The 21919-nt window shown below is 34.9% G+C and overlaps 1 protein-coding gene across 1 annotated transcript in view; it reads right to left on the reverse strand.

The window, feature by feature from the left end:
• LOC128645900 (vascular endothelial growth factor receptor kdr-like) overlaps positions 1 to 21919 on the reverse strand; it is a 353579-nt gene that overhangs the window by 103188 nt on the left and 228472 nt on the right. Inside the window, exon 11 of the mRNA XM_053699216.1 lies at positions 19264 to 19390. Within this exon, the coding sequence (XP_053555191.1) occupies positions 19264 to 19390 (127 nt within the window). The remainder of the gene's footprint in view (positions 1 to 19263; positions 19391 to 21919) is intronic.

Here is a 21919-nt window from a genome sequence, read left to right on the forward strand (position 1 = left end):
TCATATAATAAATAAGTCTATAAATGGCTACCAGCTTCTATCGACGCCTCAAAAGTGCACTGTGATCTTAGGCCCAGCCTAAGATCACAGTGCACTTTTGAGGCGTCGATAGAAGCTGGTAGCCATTTATAGACTTATTTATTATATGATACAATCATATTCTTATAGGTTCACAGTACATAGGTTGTATTAAGTAGCCTGATATCTGTTAGTTATTGCAAAACAGGTATAGCTAAATCCAATCTACAAAATTACCAGTACCTGAAAACCTAGTATCCTCACTGCTATTGCTAATAAAGGGGTTAATTGCATTGGGGGGTTTGTGGTGCATGGCTGTTTAGGACATGATTGAGATTTGAGAATGAGTTTAAGGGTTTTGGATCATGGTGATTAAGGGGTGAATTGTTTTTAGGGAGCTATTGCACTGGGGGTCTCAAGTTTAATGTCTCTGTTTTAGTGCACTGCATAGGATTTAGACTTCATTCTTTTACTTAGTGATTTAGCGCATATTCTCCAAATGTTAATAGTTAGGGATAAGCCAGCCAGAAGCTATACTTTCCTGCAGAATATGTAGGTCTGCTCTTATTTTGACTGTAAATGCGTGCCCCCTCATGAAAAAAAAATGCCCCCCTCATTTCATTTGTTCTGGAGCCGACCCTGGACAAACTACAAGAGATCAAGATTTTTAGATATTCTAAAAAATAGCTCTGGTTGCTTAAAGGTGCTTAACCATTTAGCTTTCACTATACACAGGCTGATCCCATCTGAGAGGAAATTCTAGTCAACAACTTAAAGGTAGTTCTCTGAATATAGGAAACAACAACTATAGATACTTTATGTCTTTGGAAGGGAATGTGATTCCTTATCAGGGATATAAGGGAAATCAAAGATTAAAATTGCAATTCCTTTTAAAATCTGAGTGTGTGTGTTTGTGTGTATCTATATGTTGGCCCATTTAAAGAGTACCCCAAACTGTAGATCTAAGAAAAAGATGAAAGATTATGCAGCGGTGGAACTTGAAACAGCCTACATTATAAAGGTAAAGGAATTTCATGTGTATAAATAGAGCTTATGACATTGGTGTGTCATAAGGACACTGAAATGAGATTCAGAGGTAATTTAAAAGCATAATAAATCTGGCACAAGAAAGTTGATGAACTAAAACAATCCTGCTCTAAAGTTAAAGGGACAAAGAATGCTAAAAAATAGCACACATGCATTTTTTACTATTGAGATATATATATATATATATATATATATATATATATATATATATATATATATAATTATTATTTATTTTTTTCATGAACAAAAGTTTATGTTAAAACTGTTTATTTTGACTTTGAGACTAACAGTAAGTGATTGCTCATTGACTGATAGGCAACATTCCCACTGATTTATGGGTTATGACCCCTGACTTCCAGAGCATTAAAGTCATTTTTTGTATTATTTTTTTCTCACTACAGGAACATCTGTATAACAAAAGAAACACAATTTTTGTTTGTTTAAAATGCCTATTTTTATATGCAGATGAGAAAAAAATACACCAATTTGAATGAAAAAAACGCATTTAAGGACCAGTCAACACTGTAGATTTGCATAATCAACAAATGCATGCTAAGAAGACAATGCAATAGCACTTAGTCTGAACTTCAAATGACTAGTAGATTTTTGTTAAATAAATTGCAAAGTTATGTCTATTTCCACTCCCCCTGTATCATGTGACAGTCATCTGCCAATCACAAATGCATATACATATATGCTGTGAATTCTTGCACATGCTCAGTAGGAGCTGGTGACTCAAAAAGTTTAAATATAAAAAGACTGTGCACATTTTGTTAATGGAAGTAAATGGGAAAGTTGCTTAAAATTGCCTGCTCTATCTGAATCATGAAGTTTAATTTTGACTTGAGTGTCCCTTTAACAAAAATAAAAAAACAACAAAAAACAGTAAAATGCCACTGTGGTGCTGCCTTTTTGAATGAATTGCTTCTGCATGCAAAATAATTACTCTAAGGGGTCAATTTATCAAGCTCCGTATAGAGCTTGATGCCCCTTGTTTAGAGCGAGCCTTTAGGTTCACCTGAAACAGAAGTTATGAAGCAGCGGTCTAAAGACTGCTGCTCCATAACTTGTCTACCTGCTAAAAAATTATAACACTAACTTTGAATTTCAGTTGAGAAGTAAATATTTTGTTTTTCTGAGAAAAAGTTTCAAAATGTCCTTTCATTTTCCAGCCCTCTATTTCATGTGACAGCCATCAGCCAATCTCAGACTCATACATTCACTGAACTCTTGCACATGCTCAGTAAAGCTGGTGCCACAGCATATAAAAACACTGTACCATTTGTTAATAGAAGTACATTTGAGTTGTTTTTATTTCATGCTTTATCTAAATCACAAAAGTGTAATTTCTCTCATCAGCAAGTTCTTCTTCCTCTGGCACTTAATTAACCATAAAAATACCTATGAAAAAACCTCATAGCAAAAAATGCAATTTTCATTTGACAGGATCCCTTTGATTTACTCTTAATTTATAACAGATTTCATATGGGATGAACAGTAAGCAATGGGCTCACAATGAATTTCTGAATCCTAAAGCAAACCAGACTCACAGACACTTTTCATCTGGTATTTTTTTTCCTGGCAATTTCATTACTGTTCAAGCATGTATCTCAGTTCTTCCCTTGAACCACTATTGACAGATAGTTAATAAAAGGCAGATCATATAGACTCTACAGGTCATTTCTCCAGGGATCAGGTACCCCAGAATAATGTTCCAAATCAAAACAGACTCCTGGTTGTGATTATTTGTAGCTCATTAAATCAGAATAATGCAGAAGTGTTCACAGGATTTTTTGTGGATATTAAAAAAACAACAACTTTGCATGGCTGAATGTAATACAAGGCACAATAAAGTAAAACATCAGGTCAATTTATCAATAGCTTGATACAGGCAATAGCTCCTGGAGCAAAAATTTTGGTAATACCCTTCAGGAAAGGAAACAATGCAGTTGGGTTACTTTTACGAAAAAAAGGGAATATTACATACATGTAAGAAGTAATTGCCAGGGCCAAATTGCAAATACAAAAAGCAGCCCTTGAAAATTTGGAGACCAGCTCTATTTTCCATTGAGTCAATAAAAAGTGCATACCCCCTTTTTCTCAAATGGGATTACTGGCATATTCCTTCCCACAGAATATTTTTTCAGAATTCTATTAGTTTATATTAAGAAAAAGTGTCAGGTTGTTGTTATATAGACACCCTACAACCCAATTGATCCCATTAGTTACCCCTTTAAATTATAGCTTTCCAGCCCCAGCTACTGCAGCCCACCGAAACATCTCCTGATATCCTGGTAGGCCAATCTAACCTTAGTAAACGCACTGGATAAAGTCTCAGAAGCGGTGCTACTTTTCTGATTAGGAACTTATATACCACCATACTGGGACAGGTCAAACATGTTCCCCTTTTTTCCCCTTTTAAGAAATATAGCAGTGAGTCCTAATTGAGTACAGGAAACAAGTGCAATAAACACAATGGTCTTACTAGAAAATGTATTTTCTTTATCTAATAAAGCTACCAAGCTATGTTTTGTAACTGTACAGACAGAGTCAGTCTAACCCCTTAGAAACCTCCAATATATTCAAATATTAGGTGGTATACTAAAATGTTATATACACATTATTGAAAAAGATGGCTATACAGCATAAAATGTAATAGGTTTCTTAAGAAGTCCTACCCAATACTCAAATAAAGGCAAACATTTTTATAGGAGGTACAATCAATGTATAACATATATAGCAATACAAATGACAAAAAATGTAAGTTTATCTCAGAATTTAAACTCATGGTTAAAAAAACTCCAAATTAACTAAACCTGTGAAATTGCTGGTTTCAGCTCTTTCTCAATGGAATTTCAAAACTCAAACTAAAGGTTGAGCCACAATTTTGTACTCATAACGCTGATACTCAATAAAGTTGGCTAAATCTATCTGACAAACGGAATTTATATACAAAACAATGCTTTAAAGTGCCATAAAACAGGTTGAGATCTGTGCATATCCTAAAAGGGCTAATTAAGTAAAATAGTTTGCATAAAACAATTGTTGGCCAGTATTTAAAAATAATTTTCAAAAATAAGCAAAATGAGTTACAAAGTCATGCTGTCTAGACCACTGTGCTCCACTCCCATTATCAGTGTTTAGACACAGGCATTGTATTTCAACTGCTTCTAGGCATGCTCCAGCAGATAATCCCTGTTCACTTTTGCATTCTACCAAAACAACAATAGATATAGATACAGCCATAGAAGGAAATGTGTAGGGGGAGTTAGAGCTTTACAATTCAGAAACTAAAAAGAAAGGGTTAATTGTGAGGCACTGCAGTATAAATTTGCAGGTAATCTAATTAAAGTACATATTATTATATTTTGTCTCTATCCCAACTTGTTTTATGCCCCTTTAAATTAGAAGCAAAAGAAAGAAATACTGATGGATTAAAATATTCTGGTGGCACTAAAGATATATGTAAATACTATCAGGATTTTCAATAGATAAATTAGTACTTTAATTGACTATCTTAGGCCTAGATTTAGAGTTTGGCGTTAGCCATCAAAACCAGCGTTAGAGGCTCCTAATGCTGGTTTTGGGCTACCGCTGGTATTTAGAGTCGTGTAGGTAAGGGTCTAACGCTCACTTTGCAGCCGCAACTTTTCCATACCGCAGATCCCCCTACGCCATTTGCGTACCCTATCTTTTCAATGGGATCTTTCTAACGCCGGTATTTAGAGTCGTGGCTGAAGTGAGCGTTAGAAATCTAACGACAAAACTCCAGCCGCAGCAAAAAGTCAGGAGTTAAGAGCTTTCTGGGCTAATGCCGGTTCATAAAGCTCTTAACTACTGTGCTCTAAAGTACACTAACACCCATAAACTACCTATGTACCCCTAAACCGAGGTCCCCCCACATCGCCGCCACTCTATTAAAATTTTTTAACCCCTAATTTGCCGACCGCACACTGCCGCAACCTACATTATCCCTATGTACCCCTAATCCTCTGCCCCTAACACCGCCGACCCCTATATTATATTTATTAACCCCTAATCTGCCGTCCCCAACGTCGCCTCCACCTACCTATAATTATTAACCCCTAATCTGCCGACCGGACCTCACCGCCACTATAATAAATGTATTAACCCCTAATCCGCCTCACTCCCGCCTCAATAACCCTATAATAAATAGTATTAACCCCTAATCTGCCCTCCCTAACATCGCTGACACCTAACTTCAAATATTAACCCCTAATCTGCCGTCCCCAACGTCGCCTCCACCTACCTACAATTATTAACCCCTAATCTGCCGACTGGACCTCACCGCCACTATAATAAATGTATTAACCCCTAATCCGCCTCACTCCCGCCTCAATAACCCTATAATAAATAGTATTAACCCCTAATCTGCCCTCCCTAACATCGCCGACACCTAACTTCAAGTATTAACCCCTAATCTGCCGACCGGACCTCACTGCTAATCTAATACATTTTTTAACCCCTAAAGCTAATTCTAACCCTAACACTAACACCCCCCTAAATTAAATATAATTTAAATCTAACGAAATAAATTAACTCTTATTAAATAAATTATTCCTATTTAAAGCTAAATACTTACCTGTAAAATAAACCCTAATATAGCTACAATATAAATTATAATTATATTGTAGCTATTTTAGGATTAATATTTATTTTACAGGCAACTTTGTAAATATTTTAACCAGGTACAATAGCTATTAAATAGTTTATAACTATTTAATGGCTACCTAGTTAAAATAATTACAAAATTACCTGTAAAATAAATCCTAACCTAAGTTACAATTAAACCTAACACTACACTATCAATAAATTAATAAAATAAAATACCTACATTTATCTACAATTAAACCTAACACTACACTATCAATAAATTAATTAAATACAATACCTACAAATAAATACAATTAAATAAACTAACTAAAGTACAAAAAATAAAAAAGAACTAAGTTACAAAAAATAAAAAAATATTTACAAACATTAGAAAAATATTACAACAATTTTAAACTAATTACACCTACTCTAAGCCCCCTAATAAAATAACAAAGCCCCCCAAAATAAAAAAAATGCCCTACCCTATTCTAAAATTAAAATAGAAAAGCTCTTTTACCTTACCAGCCCTTAAAAGGGCCCTTTGCGGGGCATGCCCCAAAGATTTCCGCTCTTCTGCCTGTAAAAAAAAAAAACATACAATACCCCCCCCAACATTACAACCCACCACCCACATACCCCTAATCTAACCCAAGCCCCCCTTAAATAAACCTAACACTAAGCCCCTGAAGATCTCCCTACCTTGTCTTCACCACACCGGGTCCCGATCGGTCCAGAAGAGCCTCCGAAGTCTTCATCCAAGCCCAAGCGGGGGCTGAAGAGTGACGTCCATCCTCCGGCTGAAGTCTGGATCCAAGCGGTGGCTAAAGAATTCCATCTTCGGGCAGAAGTCTTCATCCTATCCGGGCAGAAGAGTCGATCCGGACCGGCAAACATCTTCATCCAAGCCGCATCTTCTATGTTCTTCCATCCGATGACGACCGGCTCCATCTTGAAGACCTCCGGCGCGGATCCATCCTCTTCTTCCGACGACGAATGAAGGTTCCTTTAAGGGACGTCATCCAAGATGGCGTCCCTCAAATTCCGATTGGCTGATAGGATTCTATCAGCCAATCGGAATTAAGGTAGGAAAATTCTGATTGGCTGATGGAATCAGCCAATCAGATTCAAGTTCAATCCGATTGGCTGATCCGATCAGCCAATCATATTGAGCTCGCATTCTATTGGCTGATCGGAACAGCCAATAGAATGCAAGCTCAATCTGATTGGCTGATTGGATCAGCCAATCGGATCGAACTTGAATCTGATTGGCTGATTCCATCAGCCAATCAGAATTTTCCTACCTTAATTCCGATTGGCTGATAGACTCCTATCAGCCAATCGGAATTCGAGGGACGCCATCTTGGATGACGTCCCTTAAAGGAAACGTCATTCGTCGGGAAATCGTCAGTGAAGATGGATGTTCTGCGTCGGCGGGATGAACATGGATCCGGAAGAAAGAAGATTGAAGATCATGGACCTCTTCAGCACCCGCTTGGATGAAGACTTCAGTCGGATCATGGACCTCTTCAGCTCCCGCTTGGATGAAGACTTCAGCCGGATCATGGACATCTTCAGCCCCCCGCTTGGGCTTAGATCAAGACATCGGAGGCTCTTCTGGACCGATCGGTGAACCCGGTGTGGTGAAAACAAGGTAGAAGGATCTTCAGGGGCTTAGTGTTAGGTTTATTTAAGTGGTGGGTGGTGGGTTGTAATGTTGGGGGGGGGGTATTGTATGGTTTTTTTTTACAGGCAAAAGAGCTGAATTCTTTGGGGCATGCCCCGCAAAGGGCCCTTTTCAGGGCTGGTAAGGTAAAAGAGCTTTTCTATTTTAATTTTAGAATAGGGTAGGGCATTTTTTTTATTTTGGGGGTCTTTGTTATTTTATTAGGGGGCTTAGAGTAGGTGTAATTAGTTTACAATTGTTGTAATATTTTTCTAATGTTTGTAAATATTTTTTTATTTTTTGTAACTTAGTTCTTTTTTATTTTTTGTACTTTAGTTAGTTTATTTAATTGTATTTATTTGTAGGTATTGTATTTAATTAATTTATTGATAGTGTAGTGTTAGGTTTAATTGTAACTTAGGTTAGGATTTATTTTACAGGTAATTTTGTAATTGTTTTAACTAGGTAACTATTAAATAGTTATTAACTATTTAATACCTATTGTACCTGGTTAAAATAATTACAAAGTTGCCTGTAAAATAAATATTAATCCTAAAATAGCTACAATATAATTATAATTTATATTGTAGCTATATTAGGGTTTATTTTACAGGTAAGTATTTAGCTTTAAATAGGAATAATTTATTTAATAAGAGCTAATTTATTTCGTTAGATTTAAATTATATTTAAGTTAGGGGGGTGTTAGTGTTAGGGTTAAACTTAGCTTTAGGGGTTAATACATTTATTATAGTAGCGGTGAGATCCGGTCGGCAGATTAGGGGTTAATTATTGTAGGTAGGTGGAGGCGACGTTGGGGGCGGCAGATTAGGTGTTAATAAATATAATATAGGGGTCGGCGGTGTTAGGGGCAGCAGATTAGGGGTACATAGGTATAATGTAGGTTGCAGCGGTGTATGGAGCGGCAGATTAGGGGTTAAAAAAAATATGTAGGTGTCAGCGATAGCGGGGGCGGCAGATTAGGGGTTAATAAGTGTAATGCTAGGGGTGTTTAGACTCGGGGTACATGTTAGAGTGTTAGGTGCAGACTTAGGAAGTGTTTCCCCATAGGAAACAATGGGGCTGCGTTAGGAGCTTAACGCTGCTTTTTTGCAGGTGTTAGGTTTTTTTTCCGCTCAAACTGCCCCATTGTTTCCTATGGGGGAATCGTGCACGAGCACGTTTTTGAAGCTGGCCGCGTCCATAAGCACCGCTGGTATTGAGAGTTGCAGTGGCGGTAAATTATGCTCTACGCTCCCTTTTTGGAGCCTAACGCAGCCATTCTTTGAACTCTAAATACCAGCGGTATTTAAAAGGTGCGGGGGAAAAAAAGCATGCGTTAGCTACGCGGGGTCGTTACAGACAAAACTCTAAATCTAGGCGTTAGTGTATGCTTTCACAACTGTGATTATAAGAAACAGTTAGTTTTTCCTCCTTTATTTTGTAAAATAGAACGTGGTTACTTTATGATGACTAGAAACCTGGCATAATTTGAATACTGAGTTAACTGCAGACGATTTATAAGCTGCAGCTAGAATATTATAATGAATATTATTAAAGGAACATTAAACATCTGGGGGTCGATCCGATGAAAATCGTCGCCCGCAAAAGTCGGCAACGCCAATATTTGCGCGGGTTTGGTATCCTATATACGGCGTAACCTAGAAGTTACGCGCGTATATTTCTGCCGTCGCCCGTAGTTTTTTGGGCCATAGGCAGGTATACCAAACCCGTGCAATTTGGTATCCAATATACAGCGTAAGGACTTACGTGGCGAAAATGGAGAAATCTTACTCCATTTTCATCTCGCCACAAAAAGCAGCCGTAAGAAGCCTTACGCTGACTATTGGAGCCCCGTAACTCCCTAAACTGGCTGCTAAATAAACCTAACACCTAACGCATGCTCAATGTCTATCTCCCTGTCAACCGCGATCTGCTAAATAAAACCTAACACCTAACGCATGCGCAATGTCTATCTCCCTGTCAACCGCGATGCCCCGCCGCAATCCCTAATAAAGTATTGAACCCCTAAACCGCTGCCATCTACATAAACTAACCCCCTACTGTGAGCCCCTAAAACCGCCACCATCTAACTGATCTATCCCCTAATGTGAACCCCTTACACCACCGCCATCTATATTAAAATTATTAACCCCTAATTTAACCCCTTAATGACCGGACCATTTTTCAATTTTCTTACCCTTAATGACAATGGCTATTTTTACATTTCTGCAGTGTTTGTGTTTAGCTGTAATTTCCCTCTTACTCATTTACTGTACCCACACATATTATATACTGTTTTTCTCACCATTAAATGGACTTTCTAAAGATATCATTATTTTCATTATATCTTATCATTTACTAAAAAAAAAAAAAAAAAATATGAGGAAAAAATGGAAAAAAACACACTTTTTCTAACTTTGACCCCCAAAATCTGTTACACATCTACAATCACCAAAAAACACCCATGCTAAATAGTTTCTAAATTTTGTCCTGAGTTTAGAAATACCCAATGTTTGCACGTTCTTTGCTTTTTTTGCAAGTTATGGGGCAATAAATACAAGTAGCACTTTGCTATTTCCAAACCACTTTTTTTCAAAATTAGCGCTAGTTACATTGGAACCCTGATATCTGTCAGGAATACCTGAATATCCCTTGACATGTATATATTTTTTTTTAGAAGACAACCCAAAGTATTGATCTAGGCCCATTTTGGTATATTTCATGCCACCATTTCACCGCCAAATGCGATCAAAAAAAAAAATTTTCACTTTTTCACAAAATTTGTCACAAACTTTAGGTTTCCCACTGAAATTATTTACAAACAGCTTCTGCAATTATGGCACAAATGGTTGTAAATGCTTCTCTGGGATCCCCTTTTTTCAGAAATAGCAGACTTATATGGCTTTGGGGTTGCTTTTTGGTAATTAGAAGGCCGCTAAATGCCGCTGCGCACCACACGTGTTTTATGCCCAGGAGTGAAGGGGTTAATTAGGGAGCTTGTAGGGAGCTTGTAGGGTTAATTTTAGCTTTAGTGTAGTGTAGTAGACAACCCCAAGTATTGATCTAGGCCCATTTTGGTATATTTTATGCCACCATTTCACCGCCAAATGCGAGCAAATAAAAAAAAACCTTAACATTTTTCACAATTTTAGGTTTCTCACTGAAATTATTTACAAACAGCTTGTGCAATTATGGCAGAAATTGTTGTAAAATCTTCTCTGGGATCCCCTTTGTTCAGAAATAGCAGACTTATATGGCTTTGGCGTTGCTTTTTGGTAATTAGAAGGCCGCTAAATGCTGCTGCGCACCACACGTTAATTATGCCCAGCAGTGAAGGGGTTAAATTAGGTAGCTTGTAGGGAGCTTGCAGGGTTAATTTTAGAGATCAGCCTCCCACCTGACACATCCCACCCCCTGATCCCTCCCAAACAGCTCTCTTCCCTCCCCCACCCCACAATTGTTCCCGCCATCTTAAGTACTGGCAGAAAGTCTGCCAGTACTAAATTAAAGAGGTTTTTTTTTTTTTTTAAATAAAAATAATAAAGTATTTTAGCTGTGATGGACCCCTGCCTTAGCCCCAACCTCCCTGATCCCCCCTCCAGCTCTCTAACCCTCTCCCCTACCTAATTACCGCCATCTTGGGTACTGGCAGCTGTCTGCCAGTACCCAGTTTGGCCCCAAAAAACCCCCAAAAAGTATTTTTATTTTATTTTTTACTTAAAAAACTATTTCTGTAGTGTAGCAGCCCCCCACAATACCCCCATCCCCACCCAGATCCTTTTATATTTTTTTTTTTTTTAAAATCCCTTTTTTTTCCCCTTTCTGCCCTCATTCATTGGTGTCAGTGTGGCTAATGGGTGCACGTGCACGCGCGCACGCGCACGCGCACATGCACGCTCACGTGCACACTCGCGCATCGTGCACACGCACGCGCATCGTGCACCTGGCGGACACTGGCACTATCGCTACCGGTGCAGAGAGGGCCACAGAGTGGCTCTCTCTGCATCGGAGGCTTGTAAAGTGGTATTGCAGGATGCCTCCATATCGAGGCATCACTGCAATACCCTCAGAGCTGCTGGAAGCGATTGTGATCACTTCCAGCACTCTGTTTGACAACTGACGTACCAGGTACGTCCATTGTCATTGACTGTTAGTTAATGCATGACGTACCTGGTACGTCAGTTGTCATTAAGGGGTTAATCTACCTACTCCGCCGCCAGCTATATTATCTATATTAACCCTAAGTATATTATAGTTAATATAGTTATTACATTATACCACCACCCCCTATGATCTTTAGCTTTTAGCGCCCTTACTATCCACACTTTTCTAAGTTTATCACTGTTGCTTAGATTGAAGGATCTGAGCATACCCAGTAAGGTGTTTGATCTCCTCCCCCAACACTAGCGCACTATTTCACTCACTCTTTTCATTAACTATATTAACCCTAATTATATTAGGGTTAATATAGTTAATATAGTTACTATAGTATTTATATTAACTATATTAACTCTAACCCTAACACCCCTAACTAAATTCTTATTAAATAAATCTAATTCATATTATAAACTAAAATATTCCTATTTAAATCTAAATACTTACCTATAAAATAAACCCTAAGATAGCTACAATATAATTAATAATTACATTATAGCTATGTTAGGGTTTATATTTATTTTACAGGTAAATTGTTAATTATTTTAACTAGGTATAATAGCTATTAAATAGTTATTAACTATTTAATAGCTACCTAGTTAAAATAATTACCCAATTACCTGTAAAATAAATCCTAACCTAAGTTACAAATACACCTACACTATCAATAAATTAAAGAAACTACAAATATCTATCTAAAAATACAATTAAATAAACTAAACTAAATTACAAAAAAAACAAACACTAAATTACAAAAAATAAAAAAAAGATTACAAGATTTTTAAGCTAATTACACCTATTCTAAGCCCCCTAATAAAATAATAAAGCCCCCCTAAATAAAAAAACATTGCGGGTGATTTAGACTTTAGTCAGGTTTTGTAGGCGCCGGCAGTTTCTAACGTGCCGTAAGTCACTGGCGACACCAGAAATTAGTACTTGCGCAGATTTCTGGACATCGCTGGTTTATCCGACTTACGGCACTTTAGCATCTGACGGCGCCTTATATGGGATAGCTCGAGTTGCGAGCTGAAACTGCGGGCGACACGGGTTCCCTCGCTTGCGCCGCAAACTACGATCTATATCGGATCACGCCCCAAGGGCTAGATTACAAGTGGAGCGCTACATTTTTTTGCACCTGCAAATGGGCAAATTTGCCCTTTTGCAGGCGCACGATAATTAATCAGCCATTACAAGTGGCTGGTTATTGCTACCGTAAGCTCGCAATAGCAATTAGCACTTATAAAATTAACCAAAGATCAGATTTCTGGTTAATTTTATAAATTTTTATAAATTAGTGCTTATAAAATTAAACCAAATGGATCAGATCTCTAGTTAATTTTATAAATGTGCCCAAACTGTCCCCAAAATACTGTGTAGTGTATTTTATTATAAAATAAAGATAGCAGCATCTTTATTTTTTTAATTAATAACTTTCAGAAAAACAAAAAACGGCACTGAAAAGTGCCTTTACATTGTGGTCTATGGGAACTGTGCGTTCCCAGTAAATATATGTATATAAGCATATACATATATATTTATGTGCTAATATAGATATATATTCATTTACACACACATATATATTTATATAAGCATATACATATATATTTATGTGTTAATATAGATATATATTCATTTACACATACACATATATATTTATATAAGCAGATACATATATATTTATGTGTTAATATAGATATATATTCATTTACACATACACATATATATTTATATAAGCAGATACATATATATTTATGTGTTAATATAGATATATATTCATTTACACACACATATACAGTATATTTATATAAGCAGATACATATATATGTATGTGTTAATATAGATATATATTCATTTATACACACACACATATATATTTATATAAGCAGATACATATATATTTATGTGTTAATATAGATATATATTCATTTACACACACACACACACATATATTTATATAAGCAGATACAAATATATTTATGTGTTAATATAGATATATATTCATTTACACACACACACACATATATATTTATATAAGCAGATACATATATATATATATTTATGTGTTAATATGGGTATATATTCATTTACACACACATACATATATATTTATATAAGCAGATACATATATATTTATGTGTTAATATAGATATATATTCATTTACACACATACACACATATATTTATATAAGCAGATACAAATATATTTATGTGTTAATATAGATATATATTCATTTACACACACACACATATATATTTATATAAGCAGATACATATATATTTATGTGTTAATATAGATATATATTCATTTACACACACACACACATATATATTTATATAAGCAGATACATATATATTTATGTGTTAATATAGATATATATTCATTTACACACACACATATATTTATATAAGCAGATACATATATATTTATGTGTTAATACAGATATATATTCATTTACACATACACATATATATTTATATAAGCAGATACATATATATTTATGTGTTAATATAGATATATATTCATTTACACACACACACACATATATATTTATATAAGCAGATACATATATATGTATGTGTTAATATAGATATATATTCATTTACACACACACATATATTTATATAAGCAGATACATATATATTTATGTGTTAATATAGATATATATTCATTTACACACACATATACAGTATATTTATATAAGCAGATACATATATATGTATGTGTTAATATAGATATATATTCATTTACACACACACATATATTTATATAAGCAGATACATATATATTTATGTGTTAATATAGATATATATTCATTTACACACACACATATATTTATATAAGCAGATACATATATATTTATTTGTTAATATAGATATATATTCATTTACACACACACACATATATATTTATATAAGCAGATACATATATATTTATGTGTTAATATAGATATATATTCATTTACACACATACACACATATATTTATATAAGCAGATACAAATATATTTATGTGTTAATATAGATATATATTCATTTACACACACACACACATATATATTTATATAAGCAGATACATATATATTTATGTGTTAATATAGATATATATTCATTTACACACACACACACATATATATTTATATAAGCAGATACATATATATGTATGTGTTAATATAGATATATATTCATTTACACACACACATATATTTATATAAGCAGATACATATATATTTATGTGTTAATATAGATATATATTCATTTACACACACACACATATATATTTATATAAGCAGATACATATATATTTATGTGTTAATATAGATATATTTTCATTTACACACACACACAGATATATATTTATATAAGCAGATACATATATATTTATGTGTTAATATAGATATATATTCATTTACACACACACATATATTTATATAAGCAGATACATATATATTTATGTGTTAATATAGATATATATTCATTTACACACACACACATATATATTTATATAAGCAGATACATATATATTTATGTGTTAATATAGATATATATTCATTTACACATACACATATATATTTATATAAGCATATACATATATATTTATGTGTTAATATAGATATATATTCATTTACACACACATATACAGTATATTTATATAAGCAGATACATATATATGTATGTGTTAATATAGATATATATTCATTTACACACACACATATATTTATATAAGCAGATACATATATATTTATGTGTTAATATAGATATATATTCATTTACACACACACACATATATATTTATATAAGCAGATACATATATATTTATGTGTTAATATAGATATATATTCATTTACACACACATATATATTTATATAAGCATATACATATATATTTATGTGTTAATATAGATATATATTCATTTACACACACACACATATATATTTATATAAGCAGATACATATATATTTATGTGTTAATATAGATATATATTCATTTACACACACATATATATTTATATAAGCAGATACATATATATTTATGTGTTAATATAGATATATATTCATTTACACACACATATATATTTATATAAGCAGATACATATATATTTACATTTGCTGCCATAGCTGCGCTACTTGCCCCCTTCACTGCGCCTAGGTTCTGATTCTGTCTCTGACGCATCAGAACGAGGCTCCCATTGGAGCCTATGGAAGAGTGCTCTTGTGAGCACAACACTTCCCAGCAATGCAAACATGAGCTGGCAGTCGCATTGCTGACAACTTACAATACCAGAGCACATTAGTGTGCGTTCTATTACACAGTGGAGTGCAAATATCGCTTTTATGAAAGCAATATTTAGCACTCCACTTGTAATCTGGCCCTAAATAAATCATTAATAGATTGATGTATTAAGAGCAAATATTAGCCTGAGAATAATATAAACATGTGTTTTTTAAAATTTCATTAGTTTTATAAATATTGAGGAAATAAGAATTGGACCCCACCATAAAGTAACTTTTCTGCTAAGACCAATAAGGGACAGGTTTAAATGGCTTACAGTATGCAACCAATGACTGTGTGGATTACAGCTGTGTTGCACTCCCACTTTTAACAGGAATTTGCAAAGCCCACAATATACATAATTAATTAACAGTAAAAGGGAACAAAATAAAAGGTAAATTGCAAAGTTGTTTTAGTACATACAATTAAACATGTTATATTAATAGCTCAAAGTGTTTAATGTCCCTTTAATAAATGTCTCTATATAGACATTACGGTATTTATAAATTAAAGGTAACCTTGGACATTTTTCTGATACCTGTTCACAGCTGTACAAGGAAGGGGTATTATAATATTTATAGCCAGCAATATGGAAACAACAAACAATAAGTGGCTCCATTAAAGGGACACTCAAGTCAAAATTAAACTTTCATGATTCAGATAGAGTGTGCAATTTTAAACAACTTTTCAATTTACTTCCATTTACAAAATGTGCACAGTCTTTTTATATTTATATCATCAGTTTCTACTGAGCATGTGCAAGAATTCACAGAATATACTTATATATGCATTTGTGATTGGTTGATGGCTGTCACATAATACAGAAGGAGTGGAAATAGACATAACTGAAATTTGTCAGAAAAAAATCTACTACTGATTTGAAGTTCAGACTAAGGGGCCTATTTATCAAGTGTCGGGCGGACATGATCCGCTGTAGCGTATCATGTCTGCCCGACATTTATAAATGCAGACAGCATACGCTGTCGGCATTTATCATTGCACAAGCATTTAGTGTGAAATGCTTGTGCAATGCCGCCCTCTGCACATTCGCGGCCAATCGGCCGCTAGCAGGGGGTGTCAATCATCCCGATCGTATCAGAGGTGGGGGATGAATTAAGGAGCAGCCGTCTTACGACCGCTGCTTCTTAACTTTTGTTTACAGCGAGCCTGAAGACTCGCGCGGAAACTGCTGCATTCACAGCTTAGTAAATCGGCCCCTAAGTGCTACTGTGTTGTTTTTTTATCACGCATTTGCTGATTATGCAAATCTACTGTATTTATGCTGCATTCACAGCTTAGTAAATCGGCCCCTAAGTGCTACTGTGTTGTTTTTTTATCATGCATTTGCTGATTATGCAAATCTACTGTATTTATGCTGCATTCACAGCTTAGTAAATTGGCCCCTAAGTGCTACTGTGTTGTTTTTTTATCACGCATTTGCTGATTATGCAAATCTACTGTATTTATGCTGCATTCACAGCTTAGTAAATCGGCCCCTAAGTGCTACTGTGTTGTTTTTTTATCACGCATTTGCTGATTATGCAAATCTACTGTATTTATGCTGCATTCACAGCTTAGTAAATCGGCCCCTAAGTGCTATTGTGTTGTTTTTTTATCACGCATTTGCTGATTATGCAAATCTACTGTATTTATGCTGCATTCACAGCTTAGTAAATCGGCCCCTAAGTGCTACTGTGTTGTTTTTTTATCACGCATTTGCTGATTATGCAAATCTACTGTATTTATGCTGCATTCACAGCTTAGTAAATCGGCCCCTAAGTGCTATTGTGTTATTTTTTTATCACGCATTTGCTGATTATGCAAATCTACTGTATTTATGCTGCATTCACAGCTTAGTAAATCGGCCCCTAAGTGCTACTGTGTTGTTTTTTTTATCACGCATTTGCTGATTATGCAAATCTACTGTATTTATGCTGCATTCACAGCTTAGTAAATCGGCCCCTAAGTGCTATTGTGTTGTTTTTTTATCACGCATTTGCTGATTATGCAAATCTACTGTAGTTATGCTGCATTCACAGCTTAGTAAATCGGCCCCTAAGTGCTACTGTGTTGTTTTTTTATCACGCATTTGCTGATTATGCAAATCTACTGTATTTATGCTGCATTCACAGCTTAGTAAATCGGCCCCTAAGTGCTACTGTGTTGTTTTTTTATCACACATTTGCTGATTATGCAAATCTACTGTATTTATGCTGCATTCACAGCTTAGTAAATCGGCCCCTAAGTGCTACTGTGTTGTTTTTTTATCACGCATTTGCTGATTATGCAAATCTACTGTATTTATGCTGCATTCACAGCTTAGTAAATCGGCCCCTAAGTGCTACTGTGTTGTTTTTTTATCACGCATTTGCTGATTATGCAAATCTACTGTATTTATACTGCATTCACAGCTTAGTAAATCGGCCCCTAAGTGCTATTGTGTTGTCTTTTTATCACGCATTTGCTGATTATGCAAATCTACTGTATTTATGCTGCATTCACAGCTTAGTAAATCGGCCCCTAAGTGCTATTGTGTTGTCTTTTTATCACGCATTTGCTGATTATGCAAATCTACTGTATTTATGCTGCATTCACAGCTTAGTAAATCGGCCCCTAAGTGCTATTGTGTTGTCTTTTTATCACGCATTTGCTGATTATGCAAATCTACTGTATTTATGCTGCATTCACATCTTAGTAAATCGGCCCCTAAGTGCTATTGTGTTGTCTTTTTATCACGCATTTGCTGATTATGCAAATCTACTGTATTTATGCTGCATTCACAGCTTAGTAAATCGGCCCCTAAGTGCTATTGTGTTGTCTTTTTATCACGCATTTGCTGATTATGCAAATCTACTGTATTTATGCTGCATTCACATCTTAGTAAATCGGCCCCTAAGTGCTATTGTGTTGTCTTTTTATCACGCATTTGCTGATTATGCAAATCTACTGTATTTACTGGTCCTTTAATTCAATTTTAAAAAGTGCCTCCTCATGTGAAAAGATTGGACACTGCAGCTATACAGTCTATTCACTGCCAATTTATAATGTCTCCATGCTGAGTAAACAGACTCCCTATATTTTGTAGTCAAATGACAAAAGATTTCTTCCAGTATTTTTGAATGTAGACGAGTAAATGTATGTTGCAGTCTTAAAGGGAGAGGAAAACCCTTTAAATGTTAGTATAAAATGTTTAGATGTGCATCATATAATAACTTGACAGTCATTTGTTTTGCTCCCTTGCCAATTTGTTTAGACTTGGCTGATGTTATTTTGCAGTAAGAAATGTCTTGTAATCACGGTGGACTGGTTACTGTCCCTTTAAGAAGCAGCAAGATGATAAAAGACAAATTCTCTACAAAGGTGCACACAGACCTATTATCCTATACAAGATATTAAAAAAAATGTTATTAACACACAGCAAAAGTTAAGATTTTGATGCATCGTTTTATAGCATTTCAGTGCATTACAAATACAGACACAGCAATTTGCACTACCCACCTTATTTTTCCCATCATGAATCATATTAACTTCTGCAACAGCTGCAGTCATGATGTTAACAGACAGGTTTAAAGCATGATTTGTTGGGAAAACTGGAATCCTTTCTAACGTTTTATCCACATCACACCTAATAGGAGACAGAAACGCAGATAACTCAGTATATCAACATAGCAAATTCTGTTAACGGATCATTAATAAACACTTCTAGCTGTTGACTAAAATTGTGCTTTTCCCACACCCCCTAGAGAGACCAAAAAGCTAATTCTGTGACTTTAGTTTTCTTCAAAATGATCTGATTTACAGCATATATAGGTTACAGGAGAAATATATGTGTACTATTTAAACCCAAAAGCAGGTTGCTAAATGGCTGATAAGGACAATTCCCACAAACCTCTACAAATATTAACACACTTGTTTTACAAATGGAGAAAAAAAACATACTGCAGTTTTGCATGGGATTCCCTGTTCTTTCTAAATTTCTGTGTTGTTTTTCTGCTTGCTGTATTGTCAGATGTACACAAACATGCTTTTCCTGTTAATCCCAATATCATTTTAAACATATTTAATTTTTCTAGCGCAACACCATTTTTTTATATGTGTATTTATAAAAAAAAAAAAATAGCTATAATTAAAAATACCCTAACATACAGTATATGTGTGGTTTTTAATTTATTTTGTAACTCTCTAAACTCATTTTATTTGAAAGCAGGGCTGGACTGGGACCAAAAACAGGTCCAAACATTTTAAAGCCCACTCCTTTTTTTGTAATGTAACCATACCCTAAACCTGACAATGTACTAGCTTGATTTACAAAAACATTTAAAATTTGTAACTCTCTTCGTTCCCTGTATTTTGAAAAGTGGTCGTCATAAATAAATAGTACAAATAATAAAATGTAATAAAAAAAGAGCTATAGAAATTCATATTTAAAAACATTATAATCACTTATTTATCATCATGCTCTGTCACAGTCACTCATAATAACAGACACCTGTGCACTTGTCATCACACGTAAGCTGCACTATTAGATGACAGTAACACACATAGACATCAACAGCATCAAAAAGGAGCTGCTTCTCTGTGACTGTCCTCCTTCCCCATTGGTTGACCCATGACAGAAGATGTGCACATGTGCAGCCTTCCTGTACAAATATGGTGGTAGGTTTTCCAGTATAACAACACTGTGGCAGTCATATTGTAAACTATGCCACCCTAAAGGTAAATTCATACACTTTCCATATACTTCAGTCCTTCTTTTGCCGGGGGAGCACGCAGAGGGACCAGACATGATTCAGGTAGAGCCTTACTGAAGAGCCCCTAGATGTGTGGGGCCTATCTTAAAGGGCCATAATACCCAAATGTTTAAACACTTGAAAGTGATGCAGCATAGCTGTAAAAAGCTGACTAGAAAATATCACCTGAACATCTCTATGTAAAAAAGAAAGATATATTACCTCAAAAGTTCCTCAGTAGCCACATCCCATTGTAACGGACTTCTAAGCAGCATATCGGTATGTCTGTACCGGGACAGCCGAAGGATTGAGCCTCGTGCACTCATGCTATTTCCCTATTCAGTGTAAGAAAGTTTACAATGAAATCTCATGAGAGTTAAGTCAAATCTCATGAGATCACAGTAAAAGAGTTCATGACCTCAGCACTGCTGATGCCGATTGGCTGCTGTTCATTTCTTCAATTTTTATTTTTTTTACCTGCAGCTGGGACTTACTCTGCTGAGCTGAGGAAATTGTGAGGTAAAATATCTTCCTTTTTTACATAGAGATGCTCAGGTGATATTTTCCTGTCAGCTTTTTACAGTTATACTGCATCAGTTTTAAGTGATTTAGCATATGAGTATTATGTCCCTTTAATTGAGACCTCTGAGACCCCTGTAGTCACACAACTGTCCATTGTCTGGCCCTACATCATGCACAAATAATAATGCTGGTGACTGGGGGGGGGGCAAGGCCCTATGGTCAGTCTGGGCCTACTTGAAAGAAACAAAGTTGTCACTCAGTACAAGGATCTTGCTCACAATTACTTTCAAATGTAATTAGACCAATTGCTAAAATGCTAATAAAACAACGTTAGTCTCAGATGATGCATAATTTGATTGACTAATATAAAAAAAAGGTTTTTGGAATAATTCTGAGTGGGCCGGCACTGGCTGTGAGTTACAGAATTATAAAATGTAAGTTTTAATTATTACAGAAAAAGTCTATATAGATAACTTTGGCTAGTTTTATGTCCTGTTACCATATAATATCAGAAATTAGAAACTCTTTGCATTTTCCTTTTTAAAGGAACATTAAAGTAATTTTATTTATACAATATATCAGGAATTAAGCATGACATTGGGAAAAGGTAAAACAAAACGTTTTATATCAAATATTTAAAATTAGTGTTTTGTTTAAATTAAATTTTAACTACACATTAATATTATTGTTATTAATAGTAGTAGAAGTACCACTAGTAATAATAATGTGTAAAATACAAGCATATTCTGCAATTATATATAGGTTAACAATAAATATATTGTGAGGATAAAAGCAGATGTACATTCCTGTACAGGAGTCAGATCCCTGTTTACATGAGAATTTGTTCACTTGGTATAATTTGTTGATATAATAAGTATAATAAGTTGTGGGCTTAGTCAGGA

This window comes from Bombina bombina, chromosome 1, assembly GCF_027579735.1.
Source record: "Bombina bombina isolate aBomBom1 chromosome 1, aBomBom1.pri, whole genome shotgun sequence".
Taxonomy (NCBI): domain Eukaryota; kingdom Metazoa; phylum Chordata; class Amphibia; order Anura; family Bombinatoridae; genus Bombina; species Bombina bombina.